A 14,348-nucleotide genomic window follows, 5' to 3' on the forward strand; every position below is an offset into this window, starting at 1 on the left:
CACACTGACATCTCTGGGTCTTTTTTTTTTCACCTTATCTATTAGAGAAGAATTACTGTTCCTATGTCAAAGGGAAGAAATAGACAGAGATGGAACCAGCAACGGTGACATTATCACCCACAGGGCGTCTAGGGGCACTTTTGACTTCATTGTACAATTTTTCAAAAATCTTTGCTTCACAGAGGATCAGAGCATGTGGGAGGGAATGGGAGGGGGCATGTCAGTATGGTGAGACAGCAGAACTAGGAGCTGGAGTGCTTTAAATGGGGCACCTTTAAAAAAGAAAGTTGTTAAGGGAGTAAATCCTAAGAGTGCTCGTGGCAAGGAAAAATTTTTTTCTTTTTCTTTAATTTTGTATCTATATATGAGATGATGGATGTTCACTAGACTTCTTCGGGTGATCATTTCAGGGTGTACGTAAGGTGCTGTACACCTTAACTTACACAGCGCTGAGAGTCAACTATATCTCAGTAAAAGTGGAAGGGAAAACAAGAGGACAAAGAAATGGAGCTCTCTGGGACATGGTACCTGCTTTGTGTGGCCAATTTAATATCTTTAATATCTTTGCAGGGATGGAACTACTGTGTATGGTGGGCTTGATGCTCTGTGTCTGCTAAGGAATTGCCATCTGGGTCTCTCCAAAGTCTGGGCAGAAGTCTGCCTCTGCTAGGGTGTTTCTAGAGAGTCTCCAGCTGGGATGATGAGCATAATGTTAACACAGTTTAACGTAATTCTCTTCCGCTTTCGAGTCCAGGAGCTCTGAGCACAATCTGTCTCAGCCAGAGAATAATCACTTGAGGCCATACAAGTGATTCTTCCGTGGCAACCACCCTAAGAAAATGAGACCCAAAGAAGGGCTTCTCAAACTCTCGAATGAACAAGACCAGCTCAGGGATCCATCCTGGCCTAACAATGGAAAAGGAAAGACATGTAGGGGAGGATGTCTTTGGAAATGACTCACCCACTGCCTCTTGAGGGTGAAATGAGCTGTGAAGGTTTTGAAAGATCATAAACCCACCAATAACAATATTTATCTCAACTCCCTGTCCACTCACACAACCTGCACCAGGTGCCTTGACCTTGAGCCAGCAGAGCAGACCAGCAGAGCCCATTTTCTGTATTAATGTGTATTACTTGCACCATTTAAAGGGCTGGGTGCAGAGAGCCTCACATCTTGAATTTGTGCTGCTGGGGCATTCCACAATAATTTGATTAAAACTTACTGACACATGCTATTTTATGGACCATATCTGTCCAATTAGGTTCACACAAAGAAAAGCCTACAAAGCCTTCTGATTTATTTATTTGAAGGATGTAAGTACTAGCTAAAATTCATCTGAAGACTACTAGTTACTTGTTTCCAGGGTGATGAACAGTGTAACTTCCAAGAGAGGTTTAAAGCTCTCTTTCCAAGATGCCCAGATGGCCAACCAAACCACGAGTGTAGAAAACTGGTGACAGTTTTGAATGAAAGGGATGAATTTTAAGAATTTACATCCTGCTTGCTTACCCTCTGTTCAGTTGCAACTTATACAGAGATAAAACTTTTATCTGATTTACTATGCTTGATTAAAATAATTTGTCCAATGGGCTCTTTTGTTTATTCTTGGGGATGAATCTATGGCTTTTTGTAAAGGTTACTTTATAGATTCTACTTTAATTCTTCCCCTTACCTGTGGGGAGCATCCTGCTGGCTTTCCCCAGGAAGATGGTGCACACTTGGTATCCACTATGCTGATGAGGTTACCCACAGGACAGCCTCTCGGGGTTTGACTTCAGAACCAAATGTAGCCATTCCAATGACAAGTGGAAAGGGCTACATACATAAACATAAGGTCTTCCTATTAAACAATGCCTCACTCAGCCAAATCGCACAGTTTAGTGACAGACTAGAAAGACTGAGTCTAGGATGGAGTTCAAACAGTCCCCAGGCTAAGTGAGGAGAGTCTTAGCATTTTTTGCTTGGAAAAGCTGAGAAGAGGTCCAAAGGTCCATCCTTGGAATAGGATCCTTGCAAGTCCACCAAAGAAACCAGAACCAGAGAGGGTTCCTGGTGCCAGTTTCTCCAGGCTCAGCGGAATCATACCTAAATCCACCTGCACTGACGTGGTACAGGGCATCAGGGAAGAGGATGGGGAGTTCTATTCCTTTCCATCCTCCCACATGGAGCCGAGAACAGCAAAACCCACAGAGCAAGACCACCCATCCCATAGTAGACACTATAAAAAAAAAAAAGACACAACTCAAATGCATCTAAAAAGGGAACTTTATTTCTGAGAGATACAGAGGAACAAGAAGGGAGAGACAAGGCAAGAAGCTGTTGAGGTATCTGTCCTTCTAAGTGATCACCACACTCACCTCTGTAAGAGTCTCTCTGGGGCTCACAGACTACCTGCCAGAACCTACCTCCTGAGCCCCAGGATGGAAGCCAGCAGGGCATGCACCCTGTGACTTGTGAGAAAAACGCCTCACTCCTGGGGAGAGAAGGGAGAAATGAGACCAGGGGCTTTAGAAGAGTTTTGGTTCAATTCAAATATGATCCAGAAGGATGAAGAGGAGATATTTAAATGGGGCTTACCTTCAATGACATACCAACTAGAGTTTTCCAAATTTAAAAAGCTCCTCTCTTTCTTGGCCAGTAAGAGCTGATAGAAGATCATGTGGAATCTTGACTTCTGGAGGATTTTTCAAAGAAAGGCCCTTCCACCTGAGGTGGGTGAGGGCAGCCCAGCCTCATGCGTGCGGATGGGCTGAAGGGCTTCTGATCTTCTCCAACGTGGCTGATTCCCGGAGACAGGTGATGACAGGAGATGTTTTCTTTATTTCCCCTAACAGGATTTTGGCTAGGCACCCAAACGCACAAAATCCTTTGGCTGGTGACCAGTAACTGAGAAATTTAGAGTCTGGGCATGCCTGAAATTACTCTCATCTTGAGCCACAGAAAAAGAGTGCTAGGCTCAGAATTCAGGCACACCGGGCTCTCAGCCAACAAGGACACCAAGTGGGTTTCCTCCAATCAAATTCCAGCATCCAGGTATACCACGGAGAGAGTTCAAGGAATCAAAAACACTCTGGACAATGCAGGCCAAGATCTCAAGGCCACTGTCCAAGTGTCAAGTTCATGTCACCACAGAAAGGAGTCAGACCAGCTCAGCTCCAGTTTTTCAGACACTGTCATCTTCAAGCTTGAGATAGAATAGTTAGAACAAATGATGTACCGAGGGGTGACACCTGCAGAAACCAGGGCAGAGCTGGCTGTCACCTATTCAGTGCCTTCTTCTGCCTCCTACAAAGCCTTTTCTATCTGTGGCACAGGTCCACTCAGTTGGCACCTCAGGGGTCTACATGAGTGTCCACTACAGGAATTCTCAGGTGGCCATGGGCCTGCACCTCTGGGAGTCATCACGAACTCCTCCATCCCATCTCCTTACCTTGACAAGTCAGGAAGCACCAGCCAGTGATGCTTCAGCCAAGTATTCAGTTGGCAGATGCAAAGGACATCGTCATGCTTTCTAAGATGACCTCTAGTAAGAGCAACGCAGTGGAAATCCTAATAAGAAAAAGACCCTACTGCCTCGGCAAGAGTGGCTCATACCCTCACCGGCTGGACACTGTGACCCTCCCAGAGGTTGCGGATTCACATCAGAGACCTCTTGACCTCTTCAGTGCAAATTATGCACCAGGAAATACCTATTTAAAAATCAGTAAGACCCAGCAAAGAAGCTTGATCTCAGATCCCTCTCCCTCCCTGGCAAGCCAGTAATCAATGTGGCCCTCCTTGTGAGAGCTTGCTTTCCCATTCAGAAAATCAGCACAGGCAGCCCTGCCTTCCTCTAAAAGTCTTCCACCCCTAGGAGGCTCTTGCAAAGGCTGGCATTAGAGCAAATCAATTCATCAATGTAAAGGCTCACAGTTGTTGTGGAAAAGAGGGCAAGACAACGTATTTGAATACTCACTTTGACGAATCTATGAAGTATATTACAAGTGCACCAATGCTGAGAGCAAAGACTAAGACAACCTGCAAAAGAAAAGAAAAATACTGTCATTTAAGGGCTGAACACTGGGATCTTGGCTTATTTGTTTTTTGGATACATGTGGCTGCAGCTTGGAAACGTGGTGCTTGAAAAGGGGTCTGCTTAGCAATGTCATCCCCTTGCTGCACTCACATACTACCCTGCTCTTGGTTCCTCATCGCCCAGTGGACAGCAACCTCATTGCTGGCCAACAGGGGTCAGGGCAGACATGGGTTTATCCCCCGGCACTGGGCTTTTATCTGGTCCTTTTATCTTGGGGTCCAGCTTCTCATCTGAAGTCAACACACGTCAGTGGGAAAAGAGCAGGTAAAAAACAGCAGTGATACAATCTTTCCTATTATATGTAAACTAGGCCCCAAATGAACTCAAATACAGGGATTTCCCCTCCCCCCCCTTTTTTTTTTGCTTTTTAGGGCTGCATCTGGGGCATCTGGAAGTTCCTAGGCTAGGGATCGAACTGGAACTGCAGCTGCAGGCCTACACCACAGCCATAGCAACGCAGGACCCGAGCTGCGTCTGCGTCCTACACCACCACTCATAGCCAACACCGGATACTTAACCCACTGAGCGAGGCCAGGGATCGAACCTGCATCCTCACAGGTACTAGTCAGGTTCATTTCTACTGAGTCACAATCGCAACTCCCCAGGAACATCCATTTTTAACAGCTTTGCTGAGGTATCATGTACATACCATAAATTCACTCATTTTATGTGTCCAATTCAATGACTTCAGGAAAACTTAACAACGTGAGCAACTGGCCCCCTGATCGAGGTTTAGAACATTTTCAGCAGCCCAGTTAGATCCTCCATGCCCGTGAAAGAGCTAATCCCTCCTTCTCCCCCCATCCCTGGAGAACACCAATTCACCAATTTACTTTGTTTCTATACAAGAAATATTAAAAAGCACAAATGTGGAGTTCCCCTGGCAGCGCAGCGGAAACGAATTCGACTAGGAACAATGAGGTTTCAGGTTCAATCCCTGGCCCTGCTCAATGGGTTAAGGATCTGGCGTTGCTGTGAGCTGTGGTGTAGGTTGTAGACGTGGCTCGGATCTGGCATTGCTGTGGCTGTGGTGTAGGCCGGCAGCTGTAGCTCCAATTGGACCCCTAGCCTGGAAAACTCCATATGCCTCAGGTGGGGCCCTAAAAAGCAAAAAAAAAAAAAAAAAAAGCACAAATTTGTTGTCTATGTAAATGTCCAAATATGTGTAAGTGTATGCATATATATATAGTACATAAAGAAATAGCACCACCACACATGATGCCCAGGGGCAAGAAATTCCTAGTAGTCACACTAATATCCTAAAGGGATTGCAGGGTGAAGAGTGTCAGCGGTGTCAGTTTCCTCAGTGTATCTACATACTGACACCCCTGTGGCATCGGCTGATGGATGGAGGTGAAGCCTGCATTATGTGAAGACAGGCATGATCAAGTCATGTGCACATGTGTGCACACACCAAATTGGCAGATAGAAAATAAAATCTAGAACGTTACGAAATTCCAAGGAGCTACAAGGAGCTACATTCATTCCATGGATGGTGGGCTCCAAAGCAGACAACTGGCAGCTGGAAGAACTGGACACTAGAAAAGGAATGTGTCATTTCATAGCATCTGATGAATTTTCCTGTGAAAGGAAGTGTTACTGCACCACTGAGGCTGATTTTATTCTTCCATTTTGTTTCAAAAAACTAAAACAGGCTCCAGTTGAATCCCCCCAAAGTTCTTGTAGTCTGTTGGTAATTATCCTCAGCCCAGGACCAATCCCCCAGCAGCCTCTACTCGGTCTCTCCCCTCACCCCTCCGTCTCTCTCTCACATACACATGCATGCATTCATTCACTCCTTGCAAAGTTATATGCAAAAACAAACGAAAACATAAACTGGGCTCTGCTTTTCCCTCTATTATCTGAATGAGGCAGTAAATCAAATAGCTTAAGATTAATTTTGATCTGTGCTGCTATTTCTGAGAAATAAGCAGTTAGATCCGGGCCCTGACCTCATTCTCAAAAATGCTGCAAAGAGAAAGAGGTGTGGCCAGCCCAGAGGGGAAGGACCTCTTCTTCATTCATAAATAGCCAGTATAAGACTGATCCCTGTCAGTTTGGCTGTGTGTCTGTGTGGGTGAGTGTGTGTCTGTCTGTGACCACTTAGCCTCTGTCAGAGGGGGCTGGATGGGCCTAGGCCATTAAGCTGGAGAAGAGAAGGGGGCAGAGGAGAGGACAGAGGAAAGAGAAAAGGAAACAGAAAGGAAAAAAGTTCTTGTAAATGGTACCTACATCATTCTGAAATGAGCTCAGCATCTAAGCTCTCCAGCAATGGTGATGATCTCCCAGCACTGAGGGCACAAAGGAACTGACACTAACGTGTCCCAGCAGCATCAGCTTGGCTCTGTGATGGGGAATAGCGTGCAGTTACTGAAGCACATCAGCCAGGGACAAGAGGGGAGGACTCCCGCTCTCCTCTTTAGATGCAAACTCCAATATGGGCATCTCTACAAGAGGGGGAGGGAGGGAGGGAAATCCAGAACAATGGTGCCTTTGGATGATTCCAAAGCTCCCAGGAGCTGGAGATTCTAAGGAGTGGACCTGATCTTGGGTCCACAGGTTCAGCCGGAGGCTTTCTCTCAATGAGGTACAGGGTGTCCAAAACTCTCCCACCCACCTGCCCCCACGCATGAAATGACCAATGTGGGGGGAGGTGGATCTGCTTCTCAGCACTGAGGTAAACGTGTACTGCATGTGATTTTTAAACTTGCTAAATGGTTCTCTATCATGTCAGGCTTGATTACATCTTTAACCCAGATCCGGATGCTGCGGAAAATGAATCAACCCTTTGGATTTGGCCATGAAAATAGGAACCCAACAGACATTCATCTTCTAAAGGACCCTAGGAAAGGGCTAGCTTCCTTCCCGCTCTCTCTCGCCTTCTCTCTCTGTTCTCTCTGCTTGTTCTCTCTTCTTTTCTCTCTCTCTCTCTCCCCACCTCCATGTCTCTCATCTTTGACTCTGACAAATACCCCATTATCTGGGAACCCTACTCCAAATATGAAAACAAATTCAGACCAATTACCAAAAAATGATTCGATTTTAGCTAAGCGGTGACAGTTATGTTACAGTGCATCCTCAAATAATTGTCTAAGTATTTATTTCACATTCTCTACGCATAAGGCCCTAGGAAAACAAAGGAAAGGAGTTCACTTGAAGTCATAAAATATGCTCTTTGATAGAGTCATCCTTACCTCGATGAATCCTAGGCTATTATGCAGTCAGTGCTCAATTGTACAGTATAGGTCGAGTGGCTATACAGTAAGTCATTACATAAAAGGAACCAAGGAACTACCCACAGGGGTTATTGTCTCAATAACCAATTCTTTTTCCAAGTGTCCCTTCTTCCTACATGTCATAGCTACTCTACTATCCTTTCAGGAAGAGGGAGGGCCACTGGAAATCCTTCCATGAGCTTCCATGGCTCCAGGGACCAGGGGCACTGCAGCCCAGGGATGGAGTAAGATGAGGCCAAGAAATGCATCAGCATCTAAGCTCTCCAGGGAGAGACAGGGAGACCCTTGCCCTCCAGCAGCTGAGTGCCTGAACCCCCCTTACAGTGACCAAGCCCTTCACAAAGCACTGTCACAAACAAGAGTGTATGGACACGGTCTGACCCAAGGGATGACACGAGCAGTCCCTCTCAGCACATCCCATGCCTGTACAGTCTGGTTTCACCAGGTCACCTTGGCTACGCTACGTGATGCTACACACCACATTCTAGGGTTTATGGCAAACATCCACATGCTGCGTGGCGGTGCTACATCCTGAGTGATATTTACAGAGTGCCAGATACGTAAAAACAAAAGTGGTTTGATAAATCTCATTGGAACAATGGTGCCTGTGAGTCATCTATTTTCATAACTGAGATCAAACATGATGTGTGTTGCCAGAGTAGAATGCTGAGAACACACATACATGGTGTACTAAGAGAAAGTCTGTCCCTAACACTGGACGTCAGGAGTCTGATGATACATGGTGAACAGAGAAGAGAAAGCCACAGCCATCTTCATGATGGAAATTCTAACAGGTCCTAAAGGGCTTCCAAATGTCTCAGAAAGTTCATAAAAGTGGAAAACAGTATTGCAAAGCACAGACTATCCTGCCTCAGGTCACTGGAGCTCCCCAAAGACAGGTTCATTGATATGAATACAGAGGCCAACGAATCTGAAAAAGTTGGCTCTTCAGAGATGTTGTCTGTTCTAAAACCTGGTTTCAAGATGTCAGACTCAGGTCCAAGTGCTTTCAACCCACATGGGCCTTCAGACACGGATCTGGAGTAGACGCTCCCGCAGTTGGCTGCCTCCAGAATCCTATCACCTAAGGAGCTTTCTCAAAAGTCAGAGATGCCCTCCCCCCTCACTGGGGACCAGAGCACTGGGAGCTGGGTGGAGGGGGTGGCTTGGTGTCTATTTTTAACAAGCTCCTCCAGTGAATCTGATGTGTGGCCAAGAATGGGAGTCACTGAATTAAACCCATTAGGGGGAACCACTTAGCTCAAGTCAGAGATTAATTCACAAATGTCACCTTAACAATTAGCCCATTAGAACACATGTACTAGGCCTGCAGGCTCTGAGCATCGTGCTAAGAGTACTCTAAAAAGTACGGAGAGAAGGATGAATTAATTCTCTCCTGAGCAGGTTTTACACATGCTACTTAGCGCGCAGCAGAACAAATAACCCTAATTAATGATTCTGCTTATTTGATCAGGGCCTAGCCAACTCCTGGGAGCAGCAACCCCTCAGAAAATGGACAATTTTCAATATAGGATCCCAAAGGCACATTACTTTTTTTAATTGAGGTATAATTTAGGTAAAATAAAATTCACTATATGAGAAAAAAAAAAAAAACAGAGACTTCCAAGGCAAAACAATATTGGGACATTTTGTTTATGAGAGAGAACATCATTCTGTATTCAAATTACAAGCTTTGGTCTGGCCAATTTAACACCTCTACAATCAACCTTCATTGAACTCCTGTGCACGAGGCCCACAGGGAGAGAGAGGGAAATAGAAAACCAAAATCGCCAAGTCAGGCCTGATCTTTGCCCTCGGTGAGCACGAAATCCAGAAGTTTAAATGATTCAGGAATCCCTGTGAGTTTTGTAAATGTTACACACATAAATAGACACTTCTGTCCAGGCCAAGGAAGGAAGGGGCCTAGAAGTGACACGACCGCCACTGCAAGCTCCCAAAGTGGAAGGGGGAGGGGAGAATGGAGAACCAAGGAGGAGGAAGGACTCCTGATGCTCCAGGCCCACCTAGTGGCCCAGGGCCAGGCAGACACCAGGTACATGGGATGGCTGGCCCATGGCGGGAGGGCTCAGAATTCCAGTTCGCAGGTCTGCCTGCATTTGAATCTCAGCTCTGCTGCAATACAAGCATGCTCTTGAGCATGTCACTTAATGCCTCTGAGACTCAGTTTCCCAGTCTGTGAAATGGTGGAACACCCCTGGAACAAATGATTATCCCATGGGGACCTTGATGGGTGACTGCCTATGGTGAAAGACTGAAAATTGTTGGACTGGAAAAGGCAGAGCTCTTTTATGCCAACCGTATGTCATTTGTGCACAATTATAATTCAGGATGATGGCAATAATGTGTGGCACTGCTCTGCGTCAGAGGCTTGTTCCCTTCATAAAATCCCCAGTGGGGACACCATGGGCACTCAGATGCAGAGTCTGTGTTTCCAGCAGCATGGCGAGTTGCTCACACAGCACATGATCCCAAAAAACTGAATACCCAGAGGTGCTACGGACCTGTCTCTTGGACCCACACCTCAACTCCGCCAATGCTCCAGAGCGTTGAGTGGTGGTCTGCCCCAGCCCCCCTCTCCTCCTGCCTCTGTGACTCTCTGAAAACCCCGTATTTCTGTCAGTTTTCCCCTGAGCAGCTCACTCTGAGCTTCAGTGTTTTCTTAAAAGAAAAGCAGAAAGATTTCTTTTTCTTCACTATCTGGCCAGATTAGTGGTATGTTTTTCTCATCCCTGAACTAGGAGTGGTTCTCAATAGAAAGAAGATATCATCTTGCTACCAAAAAAGGTATTTTGGTGATCCTAAATAACAAAAGATTTGTAAAGTACAAAACCAATATTTTGACAGTGCCATTTAGACTGCCGAAGGTCCCCTACGTTTCCAATCTAACATTTCAGCCCATTACATTTGACTTATGTAAGTGCTTACACAAAAGTGCTGTAAACAGATCCACCGGCAACAGAGACTCCAGACAATGGTTGAAGTATAGATGTATTCCAGATGAAAGAAAGGAAGGGGAAAAAAGAGCTTTCAGTAATCAGTATTTAGAATTATAGTATTAAAATAAATACACTGCACTTCCAGATAAGAAGTCCTCGTGTCTTTATTCAAATGTAAGGAAGCCTAGCAAAAAATGCCTGTGATCTTCTGGGCATTCAAATCTGGTATTTCCCAAAGTGCAATACTATAAAGCCATACTTAGTGTAGACTGGATTTTCAGGACATGTGATAGAGAATGGTGAGCTCCCCGCCCTTCAGTTGCTGTAAGTGATTTCCACGGCTTTTGGTACAAAGAAAAATATCCCTGACCCAACCGATGGGACCCTGAAAACTCTGGCCCTTTTCCTCCTCTCTGGCTTTATCTCACACTCTCTCCCTCTCTAGACTCCAGTTAATGGAAATTTTTGTTTTTGTTTTTTTGTTTTTTTAGAGCCACACCCGCAGCTTACGGAGGTTCCCAGGCTAGAAGTCAAATTGGAGCTGCGGCCGCTGGCATACACCGCAGCCACAGCAACGCCAGACACAAGCCAGATCTGCAACCTATACCACAGCTCATGGCAGTGCCGGATCCTCAATTCACTGAGCGAGGCCAGGGGATTGAACTTGTGTCCTCATGGATCCTAGTCAGGTTCATTTCCGCTGAGCCAGGATGGGAACTCAGTTCTTCTTTTTCACCAAAGTGCACACACACCCACCTCTAACTGTGGGGCCCTTGCACGAGCACTTCCTTCCTCCCAGATGACTTCCCTCTCCTCATAGACTATTCATCCTTCAGATCCCAGCTCCACTGTGAGTTCCCTGCCCACATAATGTGGGAAGGGCCCCTGTGAGCACAAACTGTACTTGTGGCCCTTACACATAAGCAGTCTTACATTTCTTTGTGTGATCACCAGATTCACTCCTCTGTGAAGACAGGCTGTGTATCCATTCTTACTCATCACTGAATTCCCAGGAGCTAACACAGTGTTTTGATCAATATTTGTTAAATAAAGGAGCATATGGAGAAAAGACGAGAATGAGTCTGGAGACGGGGGTGCAGGGAAAGTGAAAGAGCGCTGGAAGGATATGGACCCTCCCTGAGTGTAAATCCTCAAGCAGAGGAGAGGAGCAGTTCCTGCTGACGTGGAGTGGGGCTGGACAGCACGCCGTGAGGAGGTCCAGATCTGGGGTGCACAGGGGCCAGGCTAGCACGTTCATGTATGCAGACAGGAAGGTGGTGGCCAGAGGTTAGGTTGAGAATGGAAAGAGCCAATGCTGGAGGCCATCGCTGAGGAGCGGAGGGGTGTCAATGTAGGGAGGTGACAGCATGACGGACAGCAGACAGAACAAGGACCTAGTCAGATGGCAGGAGGCTCAAGAGAAAAGGTTTTGCATGAAGATGGATGAGGCAATGGAGAACCAGAGTGTCCAGTGAGCCCCAGACCATGAAGAAATAAGCCAGCTCCACACAGAGAAAGGAGTGAAAATACATCTCCAGGCAAAACAGGTTCAACTGAGATGGCAGAGGTCCAGAGTGTCACATGAAAAGGCTGAGGATTTAGATTAGGGTTAGGGTGGGGAATCTATAGGAACAAAGGGAAGCCCATGTCCTGAGGAGGTGAGATTAAAAAATAATGTAAGGGTACAAATGGGACATGAAAATATATGTACATACGTACACACACACAGACACACAAGCTCCAAAGAACACAGAGATAAACCGATACTCCACTAATTAATCACAAATGCTGGATCTCTACTAATACTTATTAACCAACTACATTCCCAGAAATGTGTCTCTGTCCATTTTCAAATTAGGTAGTAATTTCAAAATGCCTATAGATACAGAGGAAGCCCTGGAAAATAATAAGGCTCCTTCTCCGTGTAAGTGAAGAACAAGTTTATTATAAATCAAACATCTGCAATTCAGACCACACAAGACAGAGTAAGCATAATAATGGGCTTTTTTGAGAGGGTAGAGGAGATAACTAATACAGGTAGATAGAGAGGGTCTCAACTCTTTTTTTTTTTTTAATGTGTCTCAAAGAAGAATCTGGACTGTAAGTTAAAAGCCAATTGCCTAATCTCTTCCCCTCTGAGGATCCAGGCTAAGTGCAAGTTGTGTGAACTTCTCCAAGTTACTGTTCCTCAGCTGTCATAGGAGTGTCATCTGTCTTAAATTCTGGATTTCACTGACCATGCTCATCTCTTTCTGCACAACTTAAAAATACAGAAGATTTCAATGTGTTCCTCTAAGGTCTAAATATATTACAACTGAAATGAGAAACTGAAATGATGGAAAGCAATGGTAACCTTAAGACAGAAAATTTTCCCTAAAACCTGCATCCTTCCTGAGAGTTGAGGTATAAGGACACAAAATCTTATGTCATTGCATCATGGAATTTAAAAGGTTGATTTCTGCATAATCTTACCAATGGCATTCAAAAGGATGCCTTGGCAAACAAGACAAAAATCTTCCAATCGAGGTCTAAAATCTGAAAGACCTTTCCTGTCTAATTATTGAAAAATCCAGGGGAAAACGTTCCATCTGCTGGTGGAGCTCCCAAGTTTGCAGCTAATGAGCTTTTCCAGAAGATGTGTGGCTTAAGTGCATGTGAGTTTGGCCAACTGGATTTTTAATTTAATTGGGTTTATAGGATAAGAAAGTGCGGCACTGTCAGGTCATCAGTTGCCATTTAGTGTCACCAAGGACTTAACTTATGGCCATCTTTGTCCTACTTTACAAATTTTTCTAGTTCTTATACCATATTAAAGGCAAGAACAGAATTGAAACAGGGACCCTAAAATGTGCCTGTGCCCTCAAGTTCATAGCAGATGAAGGTAGAAGCATCCAGGTATCCTCTGATGAATGGGGTTTATACATATAATGGAATATTACTCCGCCTTAAAAAGGGAAGGAAATCCTGTCACATGCTACAGCATGGATGAATTTTGAGGACATTATACTAAGTGAAGTAAGTCAAACATAAAAGGACAAATGCCATGTGATTCCACTTATGAGGTACCTAGAGCGTTTGGACTCCTGGAGACAGAAGTAGAAGGTGTTTGTCAGGACCTGGAGGGGGTAGGGACAGAGATGTTGTGTGTATGGCATTTCTGTTTGTGTTGATGAAAAAGAAACTGAGTGGTGATGATTGTAAACATTGTGAAAGTACTTAAGCCATGGAATTGGACATTTAAAAATGGCCAACATGGTAAATCTTATGTGCATGAATAACAACTAATAAAATGGAAGAAAAAATTGGGACAACTTGAAAGTGGAATCCAGCCATATATTTACATTTCAAAACTCAAACATAATCACCTTCTCTGAGGTATACAGATATCGCTCCTTTCAAGAGCAGTGGTTCTAAGAAACTTGCCTGACATATAGGTGATTCTTGCCTCTCTGGGATATTTGGACTTATCCCTTAGTTAACTCAAATTTCTCCTTTAGTTTCCAGAATCTCTCCCCACTTAGCCATACAGACCTTACCTGGGTCCCCAACTTCTCACCCTGTTCCCATCCCCATCTGTGTCTGATGCACTAAGCAGAATATGACTTTCTTAGGATCCGGGGAGCTGCCTACAGCCAGAACCTACTTTGTGTTTCGGTAACTACAGCTAAAGTCCCAGATATGATTGAGAGTTTTAAAAGAATGTGCCCTTGACCACAATAAAAAAAAAAAAAAGAAATAAAAAGACTGTGCCCTTGGCGTATAACCGCTTTAAAAGCACATAACAATCTCCTCTAAAAGGTAATGGAATAGACACAGGGCGCTGGGTCTCCAAGACTCAACCTCAAGGCCAAGTTGCAAAAATGACTTGGTCACGGCCCCTCAGTGTGTTAGCGGGAGCCTACTGTCACGCCTAGAAACAACCTAAAATTTTCTTCTTCTAAAGTAATAATTTTGCCACCAAAGGCATTGCTTTTAAAAAGGATTGGCATGCACATTAGAAAGCAGTGCCATCAGAGCCCCTCAACAGCAAGGGAGTTGGCTAAAGATGATAAACTGACATGGGATGAAATAAGACACTG

At 44.9% G+C, this 14,348-nt stretch overlaps 1 protein-coding gene across 38 annotated transcripts in view; it reads right to left on the bottom strand.

Moving 5' to 3' along the window:
* Positions 1–14,348, bottom strand: part of KCNMA1 (potassium calcium-activated channel subfamily M alpha 1) — a 753,494-nt gene that overhangs the window by 361,538 nt on the left and 377,608 nt on the right. For 37 of the 38 annotated variants that reach the window (XR_014825729.1, XR_014825730.1, XM_084993162.1 and 34 more), the window contains 1 exon segment: positions 3,957–4,018. Coding sequence is in view for 36 of the 38 variants with exons in the window: in XM_084993162.1 (XP_084849288.1) it covers positions 3,957–4,018 (62 nt within the window). In the remaining 2 variants the exon portion in view is untranslated. 38 annotated transcript variants of the gene reach the window in all.

Source organism: Sus scrofa, chromosome 14 (assembly GCF_054392235.1).
Source record: "Sus scrofa isolate SSC_HxYL_T2T_F1_AM1 chromosome 14, Sscrofa_HxYL_maternal_Yorkshire_Landrace_v2.0, whole genome shotgun sequence".
Classification (NCBI taxonomy): Eukaryota; Metazoa; Chordata; class Mammalia; order Artiodactyla; family Suidae; genus Sus; species Sus scrofa.